Below are 27,324 nucleotides of genomic sequence, written 5' to 3' on the forward strand. Positions count from 1 at the left end.
ATGTTCCTCCTAGTCTATGTTGATGATATTATTGTGCTCAGTTCCTCCACTTCTGCCACAGATAGGTTGATTGCTGCTATGCGTGATGCCTTTGCTGTCAAGGATCTTGGCACCCTTCATTACTTTCTTGGTATTGAGGTTCGTCGTCAGTCTTCTGGGATTATTCTTACTCAGAAGAAGTATGCCATGGATCTTCTTCAGCGCGCCGGTATGTTGAAGTGCACTCCTGCTTCTACTCCCATGACTGTTGTTGATAAGCTTTCTGCACATGAGGGTGTTCTGTTGTCTGCTGATGCTGCCACTCGGTATCGCAGTGTTGTTGGTGGCCTGCAGTATCTCACTCTTACTCGCCCTGATTTGTCATTTGCTGTCAACAAAGTCTGTCAATATCTACATGCTCCTAGAGAACCTCATTGGACAGCGGTTAAGCGCATCCTTCGTTTTGTCAAGCTCACTGTTTGTCATGGTTTGACTCTTCGCTCCACTCCCGATACCCTGGTCTCGGCCTTCTCTGATGCTGACTGGGCAGGGAATTCTGATGATAGGCGATCCACGGGGGGATATGCTATCTTTTATGGAGGAAATTTGATCGCCTGGAATGCGCGTAAGCAAGCTACTGTGTCAGAGTCGGAGTATAAAGCAGTTGCTAATGCAACAGCTGAAATTATTTGGGTACAGTCTCTACTCAAGGAATTAAATTTTTCTTCAGCTCGAGTACCTATTCTATGGTGTGATAATATTGGAGCTACCTATCTCTCCTCTAATCCAGTGTTTCATGCTCGTACTAAGCATATTGAGGTTGATTTTCATTTTGTGAGAGAACGAGTAGCTAAACGGCAGCTTCAAATCAAGTTCATATCATCCAAGGATCAGGTAGCTGATATATTCACAAAGCCTCTTCCGTTACCTGCGTTTGAAGCATGTCGTCGCAATCTCAACCTCATGGAGCCAGTTGAGATTGAGGGAGGATGATAAACTACAGATATACCGTGTTGTATAGCTAACTAACTAGGAAGGTTAGATCTGATTAGATATGTTGTATGACGGTTGTCGGTTGTAAAGCCTTGGGCTGCAAGTTGATTAGCAATATAAATACATGCCGGACGTGACCCTTGGAGGCACGATCCTTACCCTACCAATACTTGCTTTTTGTCACTATGCATGCACAGTTCACATGTAACCTTGCATAATTTAGTTAATTTTATCTGTATAAGCACCTTCGATTAGAGATGAGCTCTCCATGAAAAAGATGTGTCTCAGCGTTGCCAGTCCATTTCCACAACTAATTTGGAGTCCGTCGAGTTTTTTAGTCTATTTCGTGTTCGCTTTTGGAGCTTTTTTGGTCGAATTTTATCAAATTCGTGCGACACTGCCGACCATTTGAATTTTCATCTCGTAGTTTTACACAACTTTCGTGTTCGTATTTTTTCGTTTTGACATTGGTAGATGAGTACATCTTCAACTTGCTAATACACTCTGCGGAGTTTTAGATCTATTCATCCACGAAGGTCAAAAATTAAAACTCTGAAGATAGATGTTATGTGAAAGGTGTGGTGAAACTACTCGTTGAAGAAAATTTTAAATGGTCGACCATGTCCACAAATTTAATAAAATTCATCTAAGCAAGCTCCCAAGGAAACACAAAACTGTGTTTTAAACATTTTACGAAACTATTAACCAATCATGGGAATGGAAGCACAACATCGAGGTTTTTTTTTATGTACACTTTATCTTGAATCAAACCATGGTTGTATAGATTAGAGTGGATTAAGATGAACTAGTATGCTTAAATGCAATACACTCAAAGCCTCATCATATCTATTGGTAAGCAATTCTCTTGCATTTTTCCTGCCACGGTGCACAAATGAGCTTGTTGATATCCAACCGTAGTGCATAAATGTGCCTAAATTAAGTTTTGCACTCATATAGCTTCTAGCGGGCTAAGTTGCGCTATTGAGGAAAAACCCATGCGAGCAACCAAACTCAACCTAAGCAGAGGTTTTTTTCTCTGTTCCTTTTCATACGCCAACACACTGGCATGGAGTCTGATGGCGTGTAACTCACACGTTCGTTGGGAACCCCAAGAGGAAGGTATGATGCGCACAGCAGCAAGTTTTCCCTCAGAAAGAAACCAAGGTTTATCGAACCAGGAGGAGCCAAGAAGCACGTTGAAGGTTGATGGCGGCGGGATGTAGTGCGGCGCAACACCAGAGATTCCGGCGCCAACGTGGAACCTGCAAAACACAACCAAAGTACTTTGCCCCAACGAAATAGTGAGGTTGTCAATCTCACCGGCTTGCTGTAACAAAGGATTAACCGTATTGTGTGGAAGATGATTGTTTGCAGAAAACAGTAGAACAGGTATTGCGATGGGTGTATTTCGATAAAGAGAATTGGACCGGGGTCCACAGTTCACTAGAGGTGTCTCTCCCATAAGATAAACAGCATGTTGGGTGAACAAATTACAGTTGGGCAATTGACAAATAAAGAGGGCATGACCATGCACATACATATCATGATGAGTATAGTGAGATTTAATTGGGCATTACGACAAAGTACATAGACCGCCATCCAACTGCATCTATGCCTAAAAAGTCCACCTTCAGGTTATCATCCGAACCCCCTCCAGTATTAAGTTGCAAAGCAACAGACAATTGCATTAAGTATGGTGCGTAATGTAATCAACAACTACATCCTTAGACATAGCATCAATGTTTTATCCCTAGTGGCAACAGCACAACACAATCTTAGAACTTTCTGTCACTGTCCCAGGTGTCAATGCAGACATGAACCCACTATCGAGCATAAATACTCCCTCTTGGAGTTACAAGCATCTACTTGGCCAGAGCATCTACTAGTAACGGAGAGCATGCAAGATCATAAACAACACATAGACATAACTTTGATAATCAACATAACAAGTATTCTCTATTCATCGGATCCCAACAAACGCAACATATAGAATTACAGATAGATGATCTTGATCATGTTAGGCAGCTCACAAGATCCGACAATGATAGCACAATGGGGAGAAGACAACCATCTAGCTACTGTTATGGACCCATAGTCCAGGGGTAGACTACTCACACATCACTCCGGAGGCGACCATGGCGGCGTAGAGTCCTCAGGAGATGATTCCCCTCTCCGGCAGGGTGCCGGAGAGCGATCTCTGGATCCCCCGAGATGGGATCGGCGGCGGCGGCGTCTCGGTGGGTTTTCCGTATCGTGGCTCTCGGTACGGGGGTTTCGCGACGGAGGCTTTAAGTAGGCGGAAGGGCAGGTCGGGGAGGCGGCACGAGGGCCCCACACCACGGGGGCCGCGCGGCCAAGGGGGCCGCGCCGCCCTAGGGTGTGGCCCCCTCGTGGCCCCTCTTCGTCTCCTCTTCGGACTTCTGGAAGCTTCGTGGCAAAATAGGACCACAGGCGTTGATTTCGTCCAATTCGAGAATATTTCGTTACTAGGATTTGAAACCAAAAACAGCAATGAAAACAGCGGCACTTCGGCATCTTGTTAATAGGTTAGTTCCAGAAAATGCACGAATATGACATAAAGTGTGCATAAAATATGTAGATAACATCAACAATGTGGCATGGAACATAAGAAATTATCGATACGTCGGAGACGAGTGATACGTCTCCGACGTATCGATAATTTCTTATGTTCCATGCCACATTATTGATGATTTCTACATGTTATATGCACACTTTATGTCATATTCGTGCATTTTCTGGAACTAACCTATTAACAAGATGCCGAAGTGCCGATTCTGTTTTCTGGCTGTTTTGGTTTCAGAAATCCTAGTAACGAAATATTCTCGGAATCGGACGAAATCAACGCCCAGGTTCCTATTTTCACCGGAAGCATCCAGAACACACGAGAAGGACCAGAGGGGGGCACTGGGCCCCCAGACCATAGGCCGGCGCGGCCCAGGCCCTGGCCGCGCCGCCATATGGTTTGGCCACCCCTTCGACCCTCCAGAGCCGCCTCTTCGCCTATTTAAAGCCTTCGTCGCGAAAACCCTGATGCGTTCGACGAAAACCACAGAAACCTTCCAGAGCCGCCGCCATCGCGAGGCCAAGATCTGGGGGACAGGAGTCTCTGTTCCGGCACGCTGCCGGAGCAGGGGAAGTGCCCCGGAAGGCTTCTCCATCGACACCGCTGCCATCTCCACCGCCATCTTCATCACCGCTGCTGCTCCCATGAGGAGGGAGTAGTTCTCCATCGAGGCTCGGGGCTGTACCGGTAGCTATGTGGTTCATCTCTCCCATGTACCTCAATACAATAATCTCATGAGCTGCTTTACATGATTGAGATTCATATGAGTTTTGTATCACTATTCATCTATGTGCTACTCTAGCAATGTTATTAAAGTAGTTATATTCCTCCTGCACGTGTGTAAAGGTGACAGTGTGTGCACCGTGTTAGTACTTGGTTTATGCTATGATCATGATCTCTTGTAGATTGCGAAGTTAACTATTGCTATGATAATATTGATGTGATCTATTCCTCCTACATATGCATGAAGGTGACAGTGTGCATGCTATGCTAGTACTTGGTTTAGTCTTTTGATCTATCTTACACTAAAGGTTACTAAAATATGAGCATTATTGTGGAGCTTGTTAACTCCGGCATTGAGGGTTCGTGTAATCCTACGCAATGTGTTCATCATCCAACAAGAGTGTAGAGTATGCATTTATCTATTCTGTTATGTGATCAATGTTGAGAGTGTCCACTAGTGAAAGTGTAATCCCTAGGCCTTGTTCCTAAATACTGCTATCGCTGCTTGTTTCTTGTTTCTTTGCGTTACTACTGCTTGCAATACTACCACCATCAACTACACGCCAGCAAGCTATTTTTACAGCACCGTTGCTACTGCTCATACTTATTCATACCACCTGTATTTCACTATCTCTTCGCCGAACTAGTGCACCTATTTGGTGTGTTGGGGACACAAGAGACTTCTTGCTTTGTGGTTGCAGGGTTGCATGAGAGGGATATCTTTGACCTCTTCCTCCCTGAGTTCGATAAACCTTGGGTGATCCACTTAAGGGAAAACTTGCTGCTGTTCTACAAACCTCTGCTCTTGGAGGCCCAACACTTCATCTCTGAGGAAAAGGAGGGGAAGTAGACATCAAGCACTTTTAAGGCGCCGTTCTTGCAGAGGAAAGGTAAAAGGTACTCACACTCCGGATCTCGGCTACTAAGCTATTTTCCCGGCGCCGTAAGTACTCAAAGCTATTTCCTTTAGATCCCGCAATTGCATCTTTTTGTTTCTTGTTTACACTAGTAAGGCATAATTGAAAACATCTGTGAGCTTTTTATTCTATTTCCTGAGTCAAGACATGAATGGTTTAATGCGAAAATTAAAAAACCCATGGAATCTTATTTGCATGCTAGTAGCAATGATATTAGTATGAACGCTTTGAACACCATTGTTGCTAATGATATGGAAAATTCTAAGCTTGGGGAAGCTGGCTTTGATGAGCATGATATTTTTAGTACCCCAAGCATTGAGGAGAAAATTTTCTTTGATGATACTTTGCCTCCTATTTATGATGATTATAATGATATTGGTCTTTTAGTGCCGCCTACTATGGAGAGTAATTTTTATGATGATAATACTATGCCTCCTACACTTGATGAGAATAATAATGATAGCTACTTTGTTGAATTTGCTCCTACTACAATTAATAAGAATAACTATGCTTATGTTGGGAGTAGTAATAATTTTATGCATGAGACTCATGATAAGAATGCTTTATGTGATAGTTATATTGTTGAGTTTTCTCATGTTGCTACTGAAAGTTATTATGAGAGAGGAAAATATGGTTGTAGAAATTTTCATGTTACTAAAACACCTCTCTATGTGCTGAAATTTTTGAAGCTACACTTGTTTTATCTCTCTATGCTTGTTGCATTATGCTTCTTGAACTTGTTTATTTACAAGATTCCTTTTCATAGGAAGCATGTTAGACTTAAATGTGTTTTGAATTTGCCTCTTGATGCTCTCTTTTGCTTCAAATACTATTTCTTGCGAGTGCATCATTAAAACTGCTGAGCCCATCTTAATGGCTAAAAAGAAAGAACTTCTTGGGAGATAACCCATGTGTTATTTTGCTACAGTTCTTTGTTTTTATTTTGTGTCTTGGAAGTTGTTTACTACTGTAGCAACCTCTCCTTATCTTAGTTTTGTGTTTTGTTGTGCCAAGTAAAGTCTTTGATAGTAAAGTCAATACTAGATTTGGATTACTGCGCAGAAACTGTTTTCTTGCTGTCACGAATCTGGGACTAATTCTCTGTAGGAAACTCAGAAAATTATGCCAATTTACGTGAGTGATCCTCAGATATGTATGCAACTTTCATTCAATTTGGGCATTTTCATCTGAGCAAGTCTGGTGCCATTTTAAAATTCGTCTTTACGGACTGTTCTGTTTTGACAGATTCTGCCTTTTATTTCGCATTGCTTCTTTTGCTATGTGGGATGGATTTCTTTGTTCCATTAAATTCCAGTAGCTTTGAGCAATGTCCAGAAGTGTTAAGAATGATTGTGTCACCTCTGAACATGTGAGTTTTTGATTATGCACTAACCCTCTAATGAGTTTGTTTCGAGTTTGGTGTGGAGGAAGTTTTCAAGGGTCAAGAGAGGAGGATGATATACTATGATCAAGAAGAGTGAAGAGTCTAAGCTTGGGGATGCCCCGGTGGTTCATCCCTGCATATTTCAAGAAGACTCAAGCATATAAGCTTGGGGATGCCCAAGGCATCCCCTTCTTCATCGACAACATTATCAGGTTCCTCCCCTGAAACTATATTTTTATTCCATCACATCTTATGTACTTTACTTGGAGCGTCTGTTTGTTTTTGTTTTTGTTTGTGTTTGAATAAATTGGATTACATCATGCTTGTGTGGGAGAGAGACACGCTCCGCTGTAGCATATGGACAAGTATGTCCTTAGTTTCTACTCATAGTATTCATGGCGAAGTTTCTTCTTCGTTAAATTGTTATATGGTTGGAATTGGAAAATGATACATGTAGTAATTGCTATAATGTCTTGGGTAATGTGATACTTGGCAATTGTTGTGCTCATGTTTAAGCTCTTGCATCATATACTTTGCACCTATTAATGAAGAAATACATAGAGCATGCTAAAATTTGGTTTGCATAATTGGTCTCTCTAAGGTCTAGATAATTTCTAGTATTGAGTTTGAACAACAAGGAAGACGGTGTAGAGTCTTATAATGTTTTCAATATGTCTTTTATGTAAGTTTTGCTGCACCGGTTCATCCTTGTGTTTGCTTCAAATAAGCCTTGCTAGCCTAAACCTTGTATCGAGAGGGAATACTTCTCATGCATCCAAAATCCTTGAGCCAACCACTATGCCATTTGTGTCCACCATACCTACCTACTACATGGTATTTTCTGCCATTCCAAGTAAATACTTCATGTGCTACCTTTAAACCTTCAAAATGCTTCTCAATTTGTGTTAATGTTTTATAGCTCATGAGGAAGTATGTGGTGTTTATCTTTCAACCTTGTCATTTACTTTTTTGAGACTTTCATAATGGACTAGTGGCACATCCGCTTATCCAATAATTTTGCAAAAAGAGCTGGCAATGGGGTTCCCAGCCCCAATTAATTACAACTTGCATTAATAATTCTCTTCACATGTTTTGCTCTGATTCATCAGTAAGCAACTTAATTTTGCAAATAGACACTCCTCCATGGTATGAGATTGATGGTAGGCACCCGAGGATTCGGTTAGCCATGGCTTGTGTAAGCAAAGGTTGGGAGGAGTGTCACCCATAAATAAATAAAAACTAAAATACATGTGTAAACAAAAGAGAAGAGGGATGATCTACCTTGCTGGTAGAGATAACGTCCTTCATGGGAGCCGCTCTTGAAAGTCTGGTTGGCGAGGTAGTTAGAGTACCCATTACCTTTCGTTGACAACAACAAACACCTCTCAAAACTTTACTTTTATGCTCTCTATATGATTTTAAAACTTGAAAAGCTCTAGCACATGATTTATCCCTGCTTCCCTCTGCGAAGGGCCATTCTTTTACTTTTATGTTGAGTCAGTTCACCTATCTCTCTCCACCTCAAGAAGCAAACACTTGTGTGAACTGTGCATTGATTCCTACATACTTGCATATTGCACTTGTTATATTACTTTGCATTGACAACTCTCCATGAGACATACATGTTACAAGTTGAAAGCAACCGCTGAAACTTAATCTTCTTTTATGTTGCTTCAATACCTTTACTTTGAATTATTGCTTTATGAGTTAACTCTTATGCAAGACTTATTGATGCTTGTCTTGAAGTGCTGTTCATGAAAAGTCTTTGCTATATGATTCACTTGTTTACTCATGTCATATACATTGTTTTGATTGCTGCATTCACTACATATGCTTTACAAATAGTATGATCAAGGTTATGATGGCATGTCACTCCAGAAATTATACGTATTTATCGTTTTACCTGCTCGGAAGACGAGAACTAAGCTTGGGGATGCGATACGTCCCAGACGTATCGATAATTTCTTATGTTCCATGCCACATTATTGATGATTTCTACATGTTATATGCACACTTTATGTCATATTCGTGCATTTTACGGAACTAACCTATTAACAAGATGCCAAAGTGCAGTTCTGTTTCTGCTGTTTTTGGTTTCAGAAATCCTAGTAACGAAATATTCTCGGAATCGGACGAAATCAACGCCCGGGTTCCTATTTTCACCGGAAGCATCCAGAACACACGAGAAGGACCGAGGAGGGAGACCTTTGGGCCCCCAGACCATAGGCCGGCGCGGCCCAGGCCCTGGCCGCGCCGCCATATGGTTTGGCCACCCCTTCGACCCTCCAGAGCCGCCTCTTCGCCTATTTAAAGCCTTCGTCGCGAAAACCCTGATGCGTTCGACGAAAACCACAGAAACCTTCCAGAGCCGCCGCCATCGCGAGGCCAAGATCTGGGGACAGGAGTCTCTGTTCCGGCACGCTGCCGGAACGGGAGAGTGCCCCGGAAGGCTTCTCCATCGACACCGCTGCCATCTCCACCGCCATCTTCATCACCGCTGCTGCTCCCATGAGGAGGGAGTAGTTCTCCATCGAGGCTCGGGGCTGTACCGGTAGCTATGTGGTTCATCTCTCCCATGTACCTCAATACAATAATCTCATGAGCTGCTTTACATGATTGAGATTCATATGAGTTTTGTATCACTATTCATCTATGTGCTACTCTAGCAATGTTATTAAAGTAGTTATATTCCTCCTGCACGTGTGTAAAGGTGACAGTGTGTGCACCGTGTTAGTACTTGGTTTATGCTATGATCATGATCTCTTGTAGATTGCGAAGTTAACTATTGCTATGATAATATTGATGTGATCTATTCCTCCTACATATGCATGAAGGTGACAGTGTGCATGCTATGCTAGTACTTGGTTTAGTCTTTTGATCTATCTTACACTAAAGGTTACTAAAATATGAGCATTATTGTGGAGCTTGTTAACTCCGGCATTGAGGGTTCGTGTAATCCTACGCAATGTGTTCATCATCCAACAAGAGTGTAGAGTATGCATTTATCTATTCTGTTATGTGATCAATGTTGAGAGTGTCCACTAGTGAAAGTGTAATCCCTAGGCCTTGTTCCTAAATACTGCTATCGCTGCTTGTTTCTTTGTTTCTTTGCGTTACTCTTTTGCAATACTACCACCATCAACTACACGCCCGGCAAGCTATTTTTACGGCACCGTTGCTACTGCTCATACTTATTCATACCACCTGTATTTCACTATCTCTTCGCCGAACTAGTGCACCTATTTGGTGTGTTGGGGACACAAGAGACTTCTTGCTTTGTGGTTGCAGGGTTGCATGAGAGGGATATCTTTGACCTCTTCCTCCCTGAGTTCGATAAACCTTGGGTGATCCACTTAAGGGAAAACTTGCTGCTGTTCTACAAACCTCTGCTCTTGGAGGCCCAACACTGTCTACAGGAAAAGGAGGAGGAAGTAGACATCAATCAGCATCCCCAAGCTTAGTTCTGCTCGTCCCGAGCAGGTAAAACGATAACACAGATAATTTCTGGAGTGACATGCCATCATAACCTTGATCATACTATTTGTAAAGCATATGTAGTGAATGCAGCGATCAAAACAATGTATATGACATGAGTAAACAAGTGAATCATAAAGCAAAGACTTTTCATGAATAGCACTTCAAGACAAGCATCAATAAGTCTTGCATAAGAGTTAACTCATAAAGTAATAATTCAAAGTAAAGGCATTGAAGCAACACAAAGGAAGATGAAGTTTCAGCGGTTGCTTTCAACTTGTAACATGTATATCTCATGGATAGTTGTCAATGCAAAGTAATATAACAAGTGCAATATGCAAGTATGTAGGAATCAATGCACAGTTCACACAAGTGTTTGCTTCTTGAGGTGGAGATAAATAGGTGAACTGACTCAACAATGAAAGTAAAAGAATGGTCCTCCATAGAGGAAAAGCATCGATTGCTATATTTGTGCTAGAGCTTTGATTTTGAAAACATGAAACAATTTTGTCAACGGTAGTAATAAAGCATATGTATCATGTAAATTATATCTTACAAGTTGCAAGCCTCATGCATAGTGTACTAATAGTGCCCGCACCTTGTCCTAATTAGCTTGGACTACCGGATCATCACAATGCACATGTTTTAACCAAGTGTCACAAAGGGGTACCTCTATGCCGCCTGTACAAAGGTCTAAGGAGAAAGCTCGCATTGGATTTCTCGCTATTAATTATTCTCAACTTAGACATCCATACCGGGACAACATAGACAACAGATAATGGACTCCTCTTTTATGCATAAGCATGTGGCAACAATTAGTAATTTTCTCATATGAGATTGAGGATATATGTCCAAAACTGAAACTTCCACCATGGATCATGGCTTTAGTTAGCGGCCCAATGTTCTTCTCTAACAATATGCATGCTTAACCATAAGGTGGTAGATCGCTCTTACTTCAAACAAGACGGACATGCATAGTAACTCACATGATATTCAACAAAGAATAGTTGATGGCGTCCCCAGAAACATGGTTATCGCACAACAAGCAACTTAATAAGAGATAAAGTGCATAAGTACATATTCAATACCACAATAGTTTTTAAGCTATTTGTCCCATGAGCTATATATTGCAAAAGGTGAAGAATGGAATTTTAAAGGTAGCACTCAAGCAATTTACTTTGGAATGGCGGAGAAATACCATGTAGTAGGTAGGTATGGTGGACACAAATGGCATAGTGGTTGGCTCAAGTATTTTGGATGCATGAGAAGTATTCCCTCTCGATACAAGGTTTAGGCTAGCAAGGCTTATTTGAAACAAACACAAGGATGAACCGGTGCAGCAAAACTCACATAAAAGACATATTGTAAACATTATAAGACTCTACACCGTCTTCCTTGTTGTTCAAACTCAATACTAGAAATTATCTAGACCTTAGAGAAACCAAATATGCAAACCAAATTTTAGCATGCTCTATGTATTTCTTCATTAATGGGTGCAAAGCATATGATGCAAGAGCTTAAACATGAGCACAACAATTGCCAAGTATCACATTACCCAAGACATTTATAGCAATTACTACATGTATCATTTTCCAATTCCAACCATATAACAATTTAACGAAGAAGAAACTTCGCCATGAATACTATGAGTAGAAACTAAGGACATACTTGTCCATATGCTACAGCGGAGCGTGTCTCTCTCCCATAAAGTGAATGCTAGGATCCATTTTATTCAAACAAAACAAAAACAAAAACAAACCGACGCTCCAAGCAAAGCACATAAGATGTGATGGAATAAAAATATAGTTTCGGGGAGGAACACGATAATGTTGTCGATGAAGAAGGGGATGCCTTGGGCATCCCCAAGCTTAGACGCTTGAGTCTTCTTGATATATGCAGGGGTGAACCACCGGGGCATCCCCAAGCTTAGAGCTTTCACTCTCCTTGATCATGTTGCATCATACTCCTCTCTTGATCCTTGAAAACTTCCTCCACACCAAACTTAGAACAACTCATTAGAGGGTTAGCGACAATAAAAATTAACATGTTCAGAGGTGACACAATTATTCTTAACACTTCTGGACATTGCATAAAGCTACTGGACATTAATAGATCAAAGAAATTCATCCAACATAGCAAAAGAGGCAATGCGAAATAAAAGGCAGAATCTGTCAAAAACAGAACAGTTCGTATTGACGAATTTTATTAGGCCACCAGACTTGCTCAAATGAAAATGCTCAAATTGAATTAAAGTTGCTTACATATCTGAGGATCATGCACGTAAATTGGCTTAATTTTCTGAGCTACCTACAGGGAGGTAGACCCAGATTCGTGACAGCAAAGAAATCTGTTTCTGCGCAGTAATCCAAATCTAGTACTTACTTTTCTATCAAAGACTTTACTTGGCACAATAAAACACTAAACTAAGATAAGGAGAGGTTGCTACAGTAGTAAACAACTTCCAAGACACAAAATAAAAACAAAGTACTGTAGGTAAAAACATGGGTTGTCTCCCACAAGCGCTTTTCTTTAACGCCTTTCAGCTAGGCGCAGAAAGTGTGTATCAAGTATTATCAAGAGACGAAGTGTCAACATCATAATTTGTTCTCATAATAGAATCAAAAGGTAACTTCATTCTCTTTCTAGGGAAGTGTTCCATACCTTTCTTGAGAGGAAATTGATATTTTATATTACCTTCCTTCATATCAATGATAGCACCAACAGTTCGAAGAAAAGGTCTTCCCAATATAATGGGACAAGATGCATTGCATTCAATATCCAAGACAACAAAATCAACGGGGACAAGGTTATTGTTAACGGTAATGCGAACATCATCAACTTTCCCCAAAGGTTTCTTTGTAGAATGATCAGCAAGATTAACATCCAAATAACAATTTTTCAGCGGTGGCAAGTCAAGCATATTATAAATTTTCTTAGGCATAACGGAAATACTTGCACCAAGATCACATAAAGCATTACAATCAAAATCTTTAACATTCATCTTAATGATGGGCTCCCAACCATCCTCTAGCTTTCTAGGAATAGAGGCTTCGCGCTCTAGTTTCTCTTCTCTAGCTTTTATGAGAGCATTTGTAATATGTTGCGTGAAAGCCAAATTTATAGCACTAGCATTAGGACTTTTAGCAAGTTTTTGCAAGAACTTTATAACTTCAGAGATGTGGCAATCATCAAAATTCAAACCATTATAATCTAAAGCAATGGGATCATCATCCCCAATGTTGGAAAAAATTTCAGCGAGTTTTATCACGAGCGATTTCAAGCGATTTTAGCGATTTGAGCAGTTTCTCGCTTTGCATTAGAAGTGGAAACATTGCTAACACCAATTCTTTTATTATTATTAGTAGGAGGTGCAGCAACATGTGTAGCATTAGCATTACTAGTGGTGGTAATAGTCCAAACTTTAGCTACATTCTTCTCTTTAGCTAGTTTTTCATTTTCTTCTCTATCCCACCTAGCACGCAGTTCAGCCATTAATCTTATATTCTCATTAATTCTAACTTGGATGGCATTTGCTGTAGTAACAATTTTATTATGATGATTTTCATTAGGCATAACTTTCGATTTCAAAAGATCAACATCAGCAGCAAGACTATCGACTTTAGAAGCAAGTATATCAATTTTCCCAAGCTTTTCTTCAACAGATTTGTTAAAAGCAGTTTGTGTACTAATAAATTCTTTAAGCATGGCTTCAAGTCCAGGGGGTTGTTGACTGTCAAAACCCACCGGCGGGCAGCGACGGTCAACACTGTAGAGCCGGGAACAACCTAGAGCTGCGGCTGGCTGAGGTCCCTCCGAGCGACGGCCCGCAAAGCCTTCTGGTCACACGTCCGATGCTGAGTGCAAGGGCGTGCCACCTGACCTATACCTGGTCAGGAAGGTGATGGAGATGCCTCGCTTAGTTTCCTGCATGGCATACACGTAAACATTAAATACGAGCCTCGATCGGCTCTCAGGTTATCCTGTGAATCGGCTCAAGGAGCCGATCCACCCATGATTCGTACGGGGTGCACGAATATATGGTGGTCCTGCTTGATCAAGATAAAGCTAATTAGATCTACGACGATTTAGGGTTTTCACCGCATAATCGGATCATCCTACTCCAGGTTGGGCCTCACGGCCACGCACGGTGATCGTAAGCCGATCCTAAACAAGGCCTAAAAACCAACACGAAGTTGATCCCCGGAACATCCTGTTTAGGACTAGTGAACGACACCCTACGTGCCGCTGGATCCTCCCCCCCCTTTGTAAGGCCTAACTATTGCAGATATTAAACTAATCCTTGTAGAACAAGGAGCAATCGTAACGGATCAGATCTACTAAATAATGATCAAGCGGGGTGCCGCCCCCACACCTAAGATAGGTGTGAGGGCGGCTAGACATGCAAGGGTTGCACTACGATAGCATGTTACGCGAAGAACTATGCTAACCCTAACACATCTATGATAACTACGTTGCTCGCCATCAACAAGGCTTCAGTACGAGCAACGCATGAACAACGTGGAGCTTGTGCTGCCTAGATCGCAAGATGCGATCTAGGCAGCATGTCGCTTACCGGTAGAAACCCTCGAGATGAAGGAGTTGGCGATGCGCCGAGATTGATTTGTTTGGTTGAACGTGTGTTGTTGTTTATTCCATAAACCCTAGATACATATTTATAGTCCAGGGGACTTTCTAACGTGGGAATAATCCCCACCGTGCACGATACAAACTCTAACTTTTAATCTAAGATACAATCTACCATAATTAAAGATACACGGGCAATCCAGCCCAAACTCCTCGTGCAAGGCCGCTTCAGAGATCTTCTACACGTAATCTTCCAAGCCCATCTCTCGTACGGCCCACCTCCTGATTTGGCCAAAATCTGGTGATAACACATGCCCCCTGGTTTTGGCAATGATAATTCCAAAACCACTCTGTTTTTCCTCTGAAGGGTCATGCCGTGGCAGAGCAGAGCTGTTGCAGTATCCGTCATCATTATGCCCTGTCTTCTCAGCTTCTCTGCAAAATTCAATAGCTCTGGCGTCATCTCCTCGAAAATTGTAATGGCATTAAATTTCCACCAGGCTTCTCATTATTTAACTGTGCCGATTGATTAACTCTCTTCATCCCCTTCCTCTGTTCCAACCATCGGCACCCAAAAAACCCTCTCCTCCTGTAGCAATGTCTTCCTCTTCCTCTTCTTCCTCGTCGGTCTTTTATGACTCCTCCCCCTCCCGCGAGCCGACGCCGGAGTGGGGTTCGTTGGCGGCGCACGACATTCTCGCCCCGACGACGTGGGACAAGGAGGAACACGATTCCTCCATCTGGTCTGAGGATGACAAATCCCTGACCGACGGCGAGGGCGACCTTCAATTCCTCGTCGAAGGGGAAGAGGAGGCGGAGAGCGAAGACGACCGCTTCTCCTGGGATGATTTCACCTCTTCCGAGGAAGAGGCGGAGGAAGACGACGATGACGACGACTCCCTTGAAGGCTACCCACCAGCGAAGCGCCTCCGCACCTGGTGGGATGACGACAGTGAGGACGACGACGAAGAAGATGAGGCTCCCGTAGAAGGCTACGGAAGCTCCGATGAGGAGCCTCTCAGCAGCTGCGCCGGAGGCAGCGACGACGAGGGCGGCGAGGATTAGTGACATAGCATCAGTAGTATGCGAGCAATCGACTCTTCTTTTGTTCCCCTTTGAGCAATCGGCTCTTCATTGTAAAAAACCCTCCTTTGTTAATGAAGAAGCATTTTCCAGTCAATTGTTTTGCCGATAGTTAAAGTCACACAATCTCCAAAAAGAGCCGATGGCATCGCATCGGTCTCCATCATAAAAACACGAGTAGCGTCGACCTAGCCGCCCCTCCAAACGGTAACCTGCGACCTCCATCTGAAAAGGCAAACTCAGATCCCCAAACCGCCGCCTGAGCAGTTCCAACCCACAACCACCTACACAGATCTCGACCACACCGCCCCCGGCTCCTTCAACGCATCCCATGGCAGAATCATCCAATACCGATACCACGGCTTCCGGACTGAAGGTAATCCTCAACCTCCTCTCGCCGTTCGTCTTGACATGGGATTAATGGCAAACACCTGAATTAATGTCCCGCTCCGCTACTAATTTAGGTTTCAGACATTCTTCTGCCACATCCTTCTCTCGCAAATTCGATGTGCCTCGGTCCTCGTTCTTCTGAGAGTCCTGCCCTGTTAATTTCGTGCGAAGCTAACAGAATCCCCTTTGTGAGCCAGAACCTAGATCTAACTTCCTGGGCCGACTGCCTGCGAGCCTGGCCTAATCCTCCTGAGGGTTGGGTGGCATGGTACAATAGAGTATCAAAATCCCACTATGCCACTTGGGAAACCATAGGGATAGCCGATGCCCTGTCATTATCATTATCTCCTCTTGAGAAGAATGAGAACATCGTGAAAACCATCGGCTACTTCTGGTCTGATGCCTTTGAGCGCTTCATGTTTGGTCATGGCCCTATGACACCGACCTGCAGGATGTGGCCATGATCACGGGGCTAGACATTGCATCCCCCGGCCCATACGCATTCAAAGCGCCAAAAGTTCCTTTCACTCTCTCCTCTAAAAAAGAGTGTACCAGCTGGGGCGCCTATCTCAATCGTTATATGAAAACCAAAGGCCCCGTGACAGAGAGGGAGCACACAGCCTTCCTGAATTTCTGGCTGGAGCACTTCATATTCTGCGGCCCCTCACTTGCTCCCACCAAGAATTACCTCTCCCTGGCCTATGAACTTGCTAAAGGCACCCAACTCGGCCTAGGCAAACTATTTCTCGGAGAGATTTACCGATCCCTTCAACTGATGTCTGTCAAACTGTTCTCTCGAAAGACAATTAAAACTGGCGGCCCCTGGTGGTTCATTCAGTTGTGGGCCCAACTATACTTCCAAAACCAAATCCCAGACTTCCCATCGCTGACCACCTGCACCTTTCCGGATGTAAATGGAAAGGAAATTCGATGTACCAGCTACGGCCAAGCCCTGTATGGTCTCCCGGGCAGCAGGCTGATCCCCAAAGAAGCAGCAGGGTGGTTTAAGATTTTCTTCCAAGGTTTGGACAACCCCATGTTCCACCCTTATACTGAATCGGCAAATTTTGAAAACCCAGTCTCTTTCCGATTGGATGACTTTGCCGATGACGCCAGCACACATCATTTGTACTCCCTCATGATCCGTCCTTGCTTCCTCCCTGTTGGCATGAGCACCTCGAACCGGATCATCAAACCCGGTTATGAGTGTTATCAACTAGTAGTAGCAGCTCGACAGCTTGGTCTCGGACAGGTGCCTCCACACTTCTTCTTACACCACCTGACAGCAAGTAGAGCTGACCTGCCTGACATCCTTACTGCCCAAAGGTGTTATACCTTCTTTGACGCTTTGGCCATCCCAATTCCCCACAACCTCCGTTTCTCCTTCACTACCGATGGTTTTGGAACTTGGTGGTCGATGTGGAAGACCCACGTTTTCAGGAGGGCTCTAGGACCGCTGCTGAGAGAGCTCGACGCCGAATATGACATCCCTGCAGACCAGGTACCATCACTTAAGCATTTCGTGTACCCGCACTATGATGATCGTCTGTGACCTGACTCTTTCTCCTGGCAGCAACAAGATGGTCCGGCTCCCACACAAGCCGACGGTTCCCCTTTCGTATTCCTTCCTCCGGCACCAGTGGTTCTCTTCTGCCAGAGTTCGCTACCCCTGAAGAAAGTCATAATGCGGAGCCAGCCGATTTTACCGAAATCGGCTCCCAAGAGTAAAGCATCTTCGGGGCCAGTTGCCCCCCGAGCCTCGATTCAGGCGAGGATGGCAGTGAGGAAGGTGGCTGCCAGGAAAACCCTGAAGCGTAAGGCTCCTGCCCAAGAAAGCCTACGTGTAAGTTGGCTCAGACCCTGCCCATATTTATCTGCCTTCAATAAATTTTTTACAATGCGCTCGTATTCCTTTTCTACAGACCTCCACCGAAGAAACCTCCAGCAGGGCCGAAGACTCCAGTCAGGGGAACTCGAGCTCGGGCAATTCTGAGAGGTCCACCACCCAGAGCCAGACGGCTTCACCAGCGCCGGCTTCCAAGAAAAGGTCGATCACTGAACCTCCTGCTTCTCAGGCCCCGACCAGATCGGGGTCACGCACGAAGCGCCGCTGCGTCAAAAGGGCTCGCAAGAACCCGCGAGCCTCTTCATCAAGCCAGGAGGTCTCAAACGTAATTATCTCCCCGGTCATACTTCATGCTTTCCCGTCGTCATGGGTGGATCGGCTAATCACTTCCTCTTGCAGGCCGAAGAAACTTCTAGCGGAGACGTTGAAGAGATACCGATGCCGTCCGCCACCCTGGACCTAGCCACCTCGGCGATCGCGTCTGCCCAAGTGGCTGACCCATCTCAGTCCACAGAAAAGCCGATCGTTACTGCGTCGGCTGTTCCTCCTTCCTTGGGAGAGGTATGTCCCTCCTCCTTGGCTTCATCAATTCCCCCATTGCCTGTTAAACTCACCTTGTTTGCCCTATCAGGGTTGTGATCTCTCGAGCTTGCTTACGTTCGACCCAGAATCCATCGAACCAACTTCTTCCAAGGCAAGTGGAGAGCCGAACCCTAGTACGGTCCGTGGTCCACTCCAGTGTCTCAAAGACTTGCTTTCTGCCTCAACTGAGACTCTGATTGAAAATTCCGAGGAAGCCAAAGGCATCCTCGAGGATATCCAGCCTCATCTCCCTATGACCCTGCAAGTGAAGCTCTGGCCCGCTGTTACCCTGCCGGTCTTTAAGTCAAGGGTGCAATCGGCTCGCCAAAGGATTACTCTTCGCCACTCCCAACTTCCGCTGAGAGCCGATATTGCCGAAAAGTGTCGACGGCTCAATGAGAAGAAGGCTGCTCTGGACGCCAAGACGGACACTTCTGCCACCCGAGCCGAACTCGAGACCCTGCGCAAGGAGCTGGAGAATCTTGAAGAGAGGGTGAGGGTGACCAAACAACTCATCCAGGACAAGGAAGCCCTTGTTGCCCGTTCTCAAGACGAAGCAAAAGGCCTCACAGCCGATCTGAAGACCGATCTGGCCGAAATCCGTACCCTGAGCAATCTGCTGGTGACGGGTAAGGACGAGGATGACAAGGCTAAGATCGCTGAGGCGGATCGCATTCGTGTCGACGCCGTTCTCGCCCTCGGCGTGTTTCTTCAGTAGGGCCTTCAAAGACAGATGATGTTTCGCTGGACTGGATCTTTCTGTACTTGCTACATTTGTACTTGCTAATTTGTTTTTTTTTACTGGCCGATTTTCCATCGGCTCCTAACATTTCTTACTGGCCATGCGTCTGTCTACTGATCATATGCCTCCCCCGAGCCGAATCTGTCAGGTGACTGCAGATATCGGCTCTGTATTATGCCAGGGCACTGTGCTCGTACGTCGGCTCTGTTGGGATTCGTGTAGCCGACGTGGCCGCTGTTCGTTAGATCACCGTTGAACCCAAGCAGACCGTGTGGTGAGAATAAACTTGGCCGATTCGCTGGATCGAAGCGCTCCATGAAGGTTTTGTAATATCCCTACATAGATCTTCGGGGGTCGACCCCAATGTTATTACTACCCGGCCTTCGTCACGTCGATGCGCTTGTCGCCGTTCAAATTGGGTACCTCGTGTAATCCTGAAGCACTAGGCTCCGTCGGGTGTCCCACCGGGCGTGCCAGAATGTGTTGACTGTCAAAACCCACCGGCGGGCAGCGACGGTCAACACTGTAGAGCCGGGAACAACCTAGAGCTGCGGCTGGCTGAGGTCCCTCCGAGCGACGGCCCGCAAAGCCTTCTGGTCACACGTCCGATGCTGAGTGCAAGGGCGTGCCACCTGACCTATACAGTCGGGAAGGTGATGGAGATGCCTCGCTTAGTTTTTGCATGGCATACACGTAAACATTAAATACGAGCCTCGATCGGCTCTCGGGTTATCCTGTGAATCGGCTCAAGGAGCCGATCCACCCATGATTAAATGCGGGGTGCACGAATATATGGTGGTCCTGCTTGATCAAGATAAAGCTAATTAGATCTACGACGATTTAGGGTTTTCACCGCATAATCGGATCATCCTACTCCAGGTTGGGCCTCGCGGCCACGCACGGTGATCGTAAGCCGATCCTAAACAAGGCCTAAAAACCAACACGAAGTTGATCCCCGGAACATCCTGTTTAGGACTAGTGAACGACACCCTACGTGCCGCTGGATCCTCCCCCCCTTTGTAAGGCCTAACTATTGCAGATATTAAACTAATCCTTGTAGAACAAGGAGCAATCGTAACGGATCAGATCTACTAAATAATGATCAAGCGGGGTGCCGCCCCCACACCTAAGATAGGTGTGAGGGCGGCTAGACATGCAAGGGTTGCACTACGATAGCATGTTACGCGAAGAACTATGCTAACCCTAACACATCTATGATAACTACGTTGCTCGCCATCAACAAGGCTTCAGTACGAGCAACGCATGAACAACGTGGAGCTTGTGCTGCCTAGATCGCAAGATGCGATCTAGGCAGCATGTCGCTTACCGGTAGAAACCCTCGAGATGAAGGAGTTGGCGATGCGCCGAGATTGATTTGTTTGGTTGAACGTGTGTTGTTGTTTATTCCATAAACCCTAGATACATATTTATAGTCCAGGGGACTTTCTAACGTGGGAATAATCCCCACCGTGCACGATACAAACTCTAACTTTTAATCTAAGATACAATCTACCATAATTAAAGATACACGGGCAATCCAGCCCAAACTCCTCGTGCAAGGCCGCTTCAGAGATCTTCTACACGTAATCTTCCAAGCCCATCTCTCGTACGGCCCACCTCCTGATTTGGCCAAAATCTGGTGATAACAGGGGTGAACTCCTATTATTGTTGTAAGAATTCCCATAAGAATTACCATAGCCGTTGCCATTATTATAAGGATATGGCCTATAGTTGTTACTAGAATTGTTCCGGTAAGCATTGTTGTTGAAATTATTATTTTTAATGAAGTTTACATCAACATGTTCTTCTTGTGCAACCAATGAAGCTAACGGAACATTATTAGGATCAATATTAGTCCTATCATTCACAAGCATAGACATAATAGCATCAATCTTATCACTCAAGGAAGAGGTTTCTTCGACAGAATTTACCTTCTTACCTTGTGGAGCTCTTTCCGTGTGCCATTCAGAGTAGTTGATCATCATATTATCAAGAAGCTTTGTTGCTTCACCAAGAGTGATGGACATAAAGGTACCTCCAGCAGCTGAATCCAATAAATTCCGCGAAGAAAAATTTAGTCCTGCATAGAAGGTTTGGATGATCATCCAAGTAGTCAGTCCATGGGTTGGGCAATTTTTAACCAGAGATTTCATTCTTTCCCAAGCTTGAGCAACATGTTCAGTATCTAATTGTTTAAAATTCATTATGCTACTCCTCAAAGATATAATTTTAGCAGGGGGATAATATCTACCAATAAAAGCATCCTTGCATTTTGTCCATGAATCAATACTATTCTTAGGCAGAGATAGCAACCAATCTTTAGCTCTTCCTCTTAATGAGAAAGGGAACAATTTTAATTTTATTATGTCACCATCTACATCCTTATACTTTTGCATTTCACATAGTTCAACAAAATTATTGAGATGGGCAGCAGCATCATCAGAACTAACACCAGAAAATTGCTCTCGCATAGCAAGATTCAGTAAAGCAGGTTTAATTTCAAAGAATTCTGCTGTAGTAGCAGGTGGAGCAATAGGTGTGCATAAGAAATCATTATTATTTGTGGTTGTGAAGTCACACAACTTAGTATTTTCAGGGTTGGCCATTTTAGCAACAGTAAATAAAGCAAACTAGATAAAGTAAATGCAAGTAACTAATTTTTTTGTGTTTTTGATATAGCAAACAAGATAGCAAATAAAGTAAAACTAGCAACTAATTTTTTTTGTATTTTGATTTAGTGCAGCAAACAAAGTAGTAAATAAAACTAAGCAAGACAAAAACAAAGTAAAGAGATTGAGAAGTGGAGACTCCCCTTGCAGCGTGTCTTGATCTCCCCGGCAACGGCGCCAGAAAAAGAGCTTGATGGCGTGTAACTCACACGTTCGTTGGGAACCCCAAGAGGAAGGTATGATGCGCACAGCAGCAAGTTTTCCCTCAGAAAGAAACCAAGGTTTATCGAACCAGGAGGAGCCAATAAGCACGTTGAAGGTTGATGGCGGCGGGATGTAGTGCGGCGCAACACCAGAGATTCCGGCGCCAACGTGGAACCTGCACAACACAACCAAAATACTTTGCCCCAACGAAACAGTGAGGTTGTCAATCTCACCGGCTTGCTGTAACAAAGGATTAACCGTATTGTGTGGAAGATGATTGTTTGCAGAAAACAATAGAACAAGTATTGCGATGGGTGTATTTCAAGAAAGAGAATTGGACCGGGGTCCACAGTTCACTAGAGGTGTCTCTCCCATAAGATAAACGACATGTTGGGTGAACAAATTACGGTTGGGCAATTGACAAATAAAGAGGGCATGACCATGCACATACATATCATGATGAGTATAGTGAGATTTAATTGGGCATTACGACAAAGTACATAGACCGCCATCCAACTGCATCTATGCCTAAAAAGTCCACCTTCAGGTTATCATCCGAACCCCCTCCAGTATTAAGTTGCAAAGCAACAGACAATTGCATTAAGTATGGTGCGTAATATAATCAACAACTACATCCTTAGACATAGCATCAATGTTTTATCCCTAGTGGCAACAGCACAACACAACCTTAGAACTTTTTGTCACTGTCCCAGGTGTCAATGCAGGCATGAACCCACTATCGAGCATAAATACTCCCTCTTGGAGTTACAAGCATCTACTTGGCCAGAGCATCTACTAGTAACGGAGAGCATGCAAGATCATAAACAACACATAGACATAACTTTGATAATCAACATAACAAGTATTCTCTATTCATCGGATCCCAACAAACGCAACATATAGAATTACAGATAGATGATCTTGATCATGTTAGGCAGCTCACAAGATCCGACAATGATAGCACAATGGGGAGAAGACAACCATCTAGCTACTGCTATGGACCCATAGTCCAGGGGTAGACTACTCACACATCACTCCGGAGGCGACCATGGCCGCGTAGAGTCCTCCGGGAGATGATTCCCCTCTCCGGCAGGGTGCCGGAGGCGATCTCCTGGATCCCCCGAGATGGGATCGGCGGCGGCGGCGTCTCAGTAAGGTTTTCCGTATCGTGGCTCTCGGTACAGGGGGTTTCGCGACGGAGGCTTTAAGTAGGCGGAAGGGCAGGTCAGGAGGCGGCACGAGGGCCCCACACCACAGGGCCGCGCGGCCAAGGGGGGGGCCGCGCCGCCCTATGGTGTGGCCCCCTCGTGGCCCCTCTTCGTCTCCTCTTCGGACTTCTGGAAGCTTCGTGGCAAAATAGGACCCTGGGCGTTGATTTCGTCCAATTCCGAGAATATTTCATTACTAGGATTTCTGAAACCAAAAAAGCAGAAAACAGCAACTGGCACTTCGGCATCTTGTTAATAAGTTAGTTCCAGAAAATGCACGAATATGACATAAAGTGTGCATAAAATATGTAGATAACATCAATAATGTGGCATGGAACATAAGAAATTATCGATACGTCGGAGACGTATCAGAGTCCTAGGACTGTTACTAGATCTGGTTGATCATGGCAAACTGTTACTTGGATTTCTAAAAAAAATCATGTTCCAAAATTTGGTCACCATAAATCATGACATGTTGGGTGAGGCGGCGCTCATGCACCATTTGTCTCTTGGGGTCTTGCTTTGGATATTCCGCTAGCCAGAGGGACTAGTGGAGTGCGACCGTGGTTGGCAGCAGCGAGCTGGAAGGCAACCTCAACTACGGATGACATGTTTGTGGTTTGGGAAACTCCTGGTGAAACTGCAGCGACCTTGGTTGTTGTTGGCGATGGTGGCTTCAGGTTTGGCAAAATCCGGGTGAAACTACATCGACCTTAGTTATTGTTGACGATGGTGGCACTCTCTGTCATCGCCCCCTTCGCTAGAGGCATCACTGTGGAGTCCTTCTGCACCTCTGTTTGTCTAGGCGACGCTTGTCTGTTTTCCACCATCGACTAGGTGGTGTGTGGTCCTGCGACTGTCGTGGATGTCGGAGCAGGGGCTCCGGTATTTTTGCCCCCTCTTTGCATTGATATGTTGAGTGTCGGCTTTGGTCGCTCGGGTGACTTGGTCGTCGACTCACGTGGAGGCGCGGCCTAGGGCCGGTGTGGATGTCGGAGTGGTGACTCTGGGTGTTCACCTACACTGTGTTGCTTTGAGGTGTTTAGGTGTCGACTTTGTTCGCTAGGGTGAGTTGGTCGTTGACTTTGTTCGCTAGGGTGACTTATTCGTCGACTTGTGAGAGGGGGGGAGGGGCTGCCTTTGGGCTAGCATGGTGTGTCCTGTGTTGTACGGTTTTCAACTAGTTTTCCTTGTAAACTGTCAACCTCATTTTTGACTTAATAATTTAAATACACTGTTTAGGTTCAATAAAAGAACAAGCAAATAAAATATAAACCCAAAAGGGTTAATAAAAACTCTGCAGTAGAATTCTGGGAAGTAAAATTAAAATAAAACAAAACCAAGAACAGTTACAGAAAACATGAAAAAAACATGCATGGGCCAGTCCATCTTTGTGAACCTCTACCTCGCTGAACGGGCCGGGCCAGAGACCCACTTTGCGGTCAGCTCTACCCACGGCCCTGAGCAGCCTGCCTAGTCCATGCGCACGAGCTGTCCGCCCGCCTCATCCTTCTTCTTCCCCAAATCAATCCGGTCAAAATCGAGCAGAGCAGCAGGCGACTGATTCCTCCCCCAAACCTTCCAATCCCACTCCCTCGACCCCGCCCCGACGGAGCCATGGTGAGCTCTACCGCCGCGGCGACTCACGATCCGTATCTCGCTTCCCGCGCGCGCGGTTCTTCCGATCCTAATTTTGCTGCGATCTGACTGATTTCTTGTTCTTCTTCTGATGGTGATGGTGATGCGTAATCGGCCAGGTCTGCATTGGGTGCTTGATCCCGCTGTTCCTGATCCCCTTCGTCAACGCGCTGCCGTATCTCTTCGACCTGCTCCTCGTACGTGCCCCTTCCTTCCTCTAGGTTTTGCTTGTTCTACCTACCGGCTGGTGTCGAATTGAATTAGCTAGTATCTACCTGCAGTATTAATTTGATTAGTCTTTGTAGCAGCATGAAACAAACTAATCATGCGTTGGTAGGGAGAGAGGCCGTCTTGAATTTCCCAGATTATTCTCGTGATCTGGTTGATCAAACTGTATCTCCCTCACGATTTGGCTGTGGTGCCTAGGAATGGGATGGTAGTGGAACGAAGAAAATGCGGCCCATGCTATACCATGCCCCTGAATCGTGTGCAGCAGAATGCACCAACGAATAACAAAAAAACTCAAAGGGCATAACCTGTGATTTTGACCTTGCGAGATGCGTAGTGTTCGTCGAGGGGTATGATGGATTGCACTCTTGTTGAGCCAGAGCCGACAGGAGACGTAGCATGACACTCACTGGAAAGATCCTACTCCTTTCGGTAGCAATACTGGAGTTAGATATTCCCACCGTTCTAGATACACCGATATTGGGTTAGTGATTATTTTTCTGGCAAGCAATATGCACCGTCACATACAAGAATGTCGGTTTAGCGTTTCTGCGTCACCAGGCTTTCCCTATCCAAGTTGTCATGCTGTTGTTAAGTGTGTATGCTTGCGGCTGTTTTCTACTTGTATTGTGAACATTGACCTGTGGTTTGGATGCCTTTGCAGAGCAAGGTTTATCGCATGCTTGGATGGGAATACAGGAAACCTGAAAGAGTCCCAGCTGCTTGCCCGTTCAACCCTGCAGCGAACAAGACTGCAGTAAGCCTTTGTGCCCATGTTAATTTTTCTTCCCTTAAGCTCGTGTAAAATCGCAAGTCCTGATATTATTGTTTCTGTCCAGATTATGCATGATATTAGCACACTCTCAGAGTTCACTTACAGAGTATAGCCTGATGCCTAGCTAGTTTGCTTGATAGATAATACCAAGGTGAATATAGATAAGCGAGCTGCTACGTGTATGGCATTCACACCATCCAGCCATTGATACGTCCGACAAAAGCATAGTAAACCACCAGATCACTTGTCGTACACATGTCGGACACAAAAGTGTCCTACGCAGAGAAGTTTCGTATAGATAATGTAGCGGCTAACTTTACTCTTAAGCTAGATCATAACCTCGTAAATGTCTCTGAAACATAAAACATCTACCGGACCAGTTGTGCATGCTCTGCTTATTGATAGTATCTATCAGCAATTGGCTTTTATCCTCTGAACCGCTTATGCATTTAGATTACCCTTTTCTTTGCAGGGTGCAACAGGCGAATCAGAACCTCTAGTGAACCCCCATCTTGCAAGCGGATCAAAACCTCTAGTGGAACCCCAGGTTGCTGGCGCAGAAGGGAAGAAGGACGATTAACATGTGTAGTTACTCACTTTGATATGGTCAAAACAAGATAGCTCTCACTTATTTGTATGTGTGGTCGCATTATAACTAAGAAATAATTGCTGTAAGAATGTATATTTCTGGCGATGGTTTGCTGAGTGTTCCCACGGTTCTCTTTCCAGCGTGAATTATTTGTGTCCGTTCTTTCTGTGTGCTCTGATTTGTCTAATGATGGGTATTACTGTCAATCTCAAATTGCAAAGTTCCAATTGGAGTGATTCAAATATGTCCCCTTCCAGAACTCACATGCTCATCCCTATGACCCGAGTCATGTGTTACAGGAGAAATACGAAAGTTCAGAAGTGATCCAAGTCCATAGTATCACTTCAACCCTGCAGTGAACAAGACTGTATTTAGCCTTCACGCTGATGTCACTTTTTCGTCCCTTATGCTCATGTAAAATCTGAAGTCCTGATATTATTGTTTGTCTCAAGATTATGCATGGCCACTTTCATAATTTACTTACAAAGTATAGCCAGATACCACCTAGCTAATTTGCTGGATACATTGCACAGAAGTAGTAGGAATATAATGTAGCAGCTAGACCCAGTTGGCAGCCATCCTTTACTCTTCTTAAGCTATATGATAATAACCTTGTGAATGTCTGGAACATAAAACATCAAGTGGACCACTTATGCATGACCTGCTTATTGATTTTTACCCGCAATTGTCTTTGTAGGGTGCAATAGCTGAATCAGAACCTCTAGTGAACCC

General features: G+C 44.5%; 2 protein-coding genes across 2 annotated transcripts; both read left to right on the forward strand.

The window, feature by feature from the left end:
- Window positions 1-972, forward strand: LOC127309873 (uncharacterized mitochondrial protein AtMg00810-like). The gene has a single exon (XM_051340587.1). It carries the CDS (start codon window positions 1-3, stop codon window positions 970-972), a length of 972 nt encoding a protein of 323 aa, XP_051196547.1.
- On the forward strand, window positions 476-26,738 carry LOC127305517 (uncharacterized). The gene is made up of 5 exons (XM_051335985.2): window positions 476-483; window positions 24,939-24,982; window positions 25,120-25,197; window positions 25,893-25,985; window positions 26,476-26,738. The coding sequence occupies exons 2-5, from the start codon at window positions 24,980-24,982 to the stop codon at window positions 26,581-26,583; spliced, it is 282 nt and encodes a 93-aa protein (XP_051191945.1). The 5' UTR covers window positions 476-483; window positions 24,939-24,979; the 3' UTR covers window positions 26,584-26,738.
- The last annotated feature ends 586 nt before the right edge of the window (window positions 26,739-27,324 follow it).

This window comes from Lolium perenne, chromosome 6, assembly GCF_019359855.2.
Source record: "Lolium perenne isolate Kyuss_39 chromosome 6, Kyuss_2.0, whole genome shotgun sequence".
In the NCBI taxonomy this organism is placed as follows: Eukaryota; Viridiplantae; Streptophyta; class Magnoliopsida; order Poales; family Poaceae; genus Lolium; species Lolium perenne.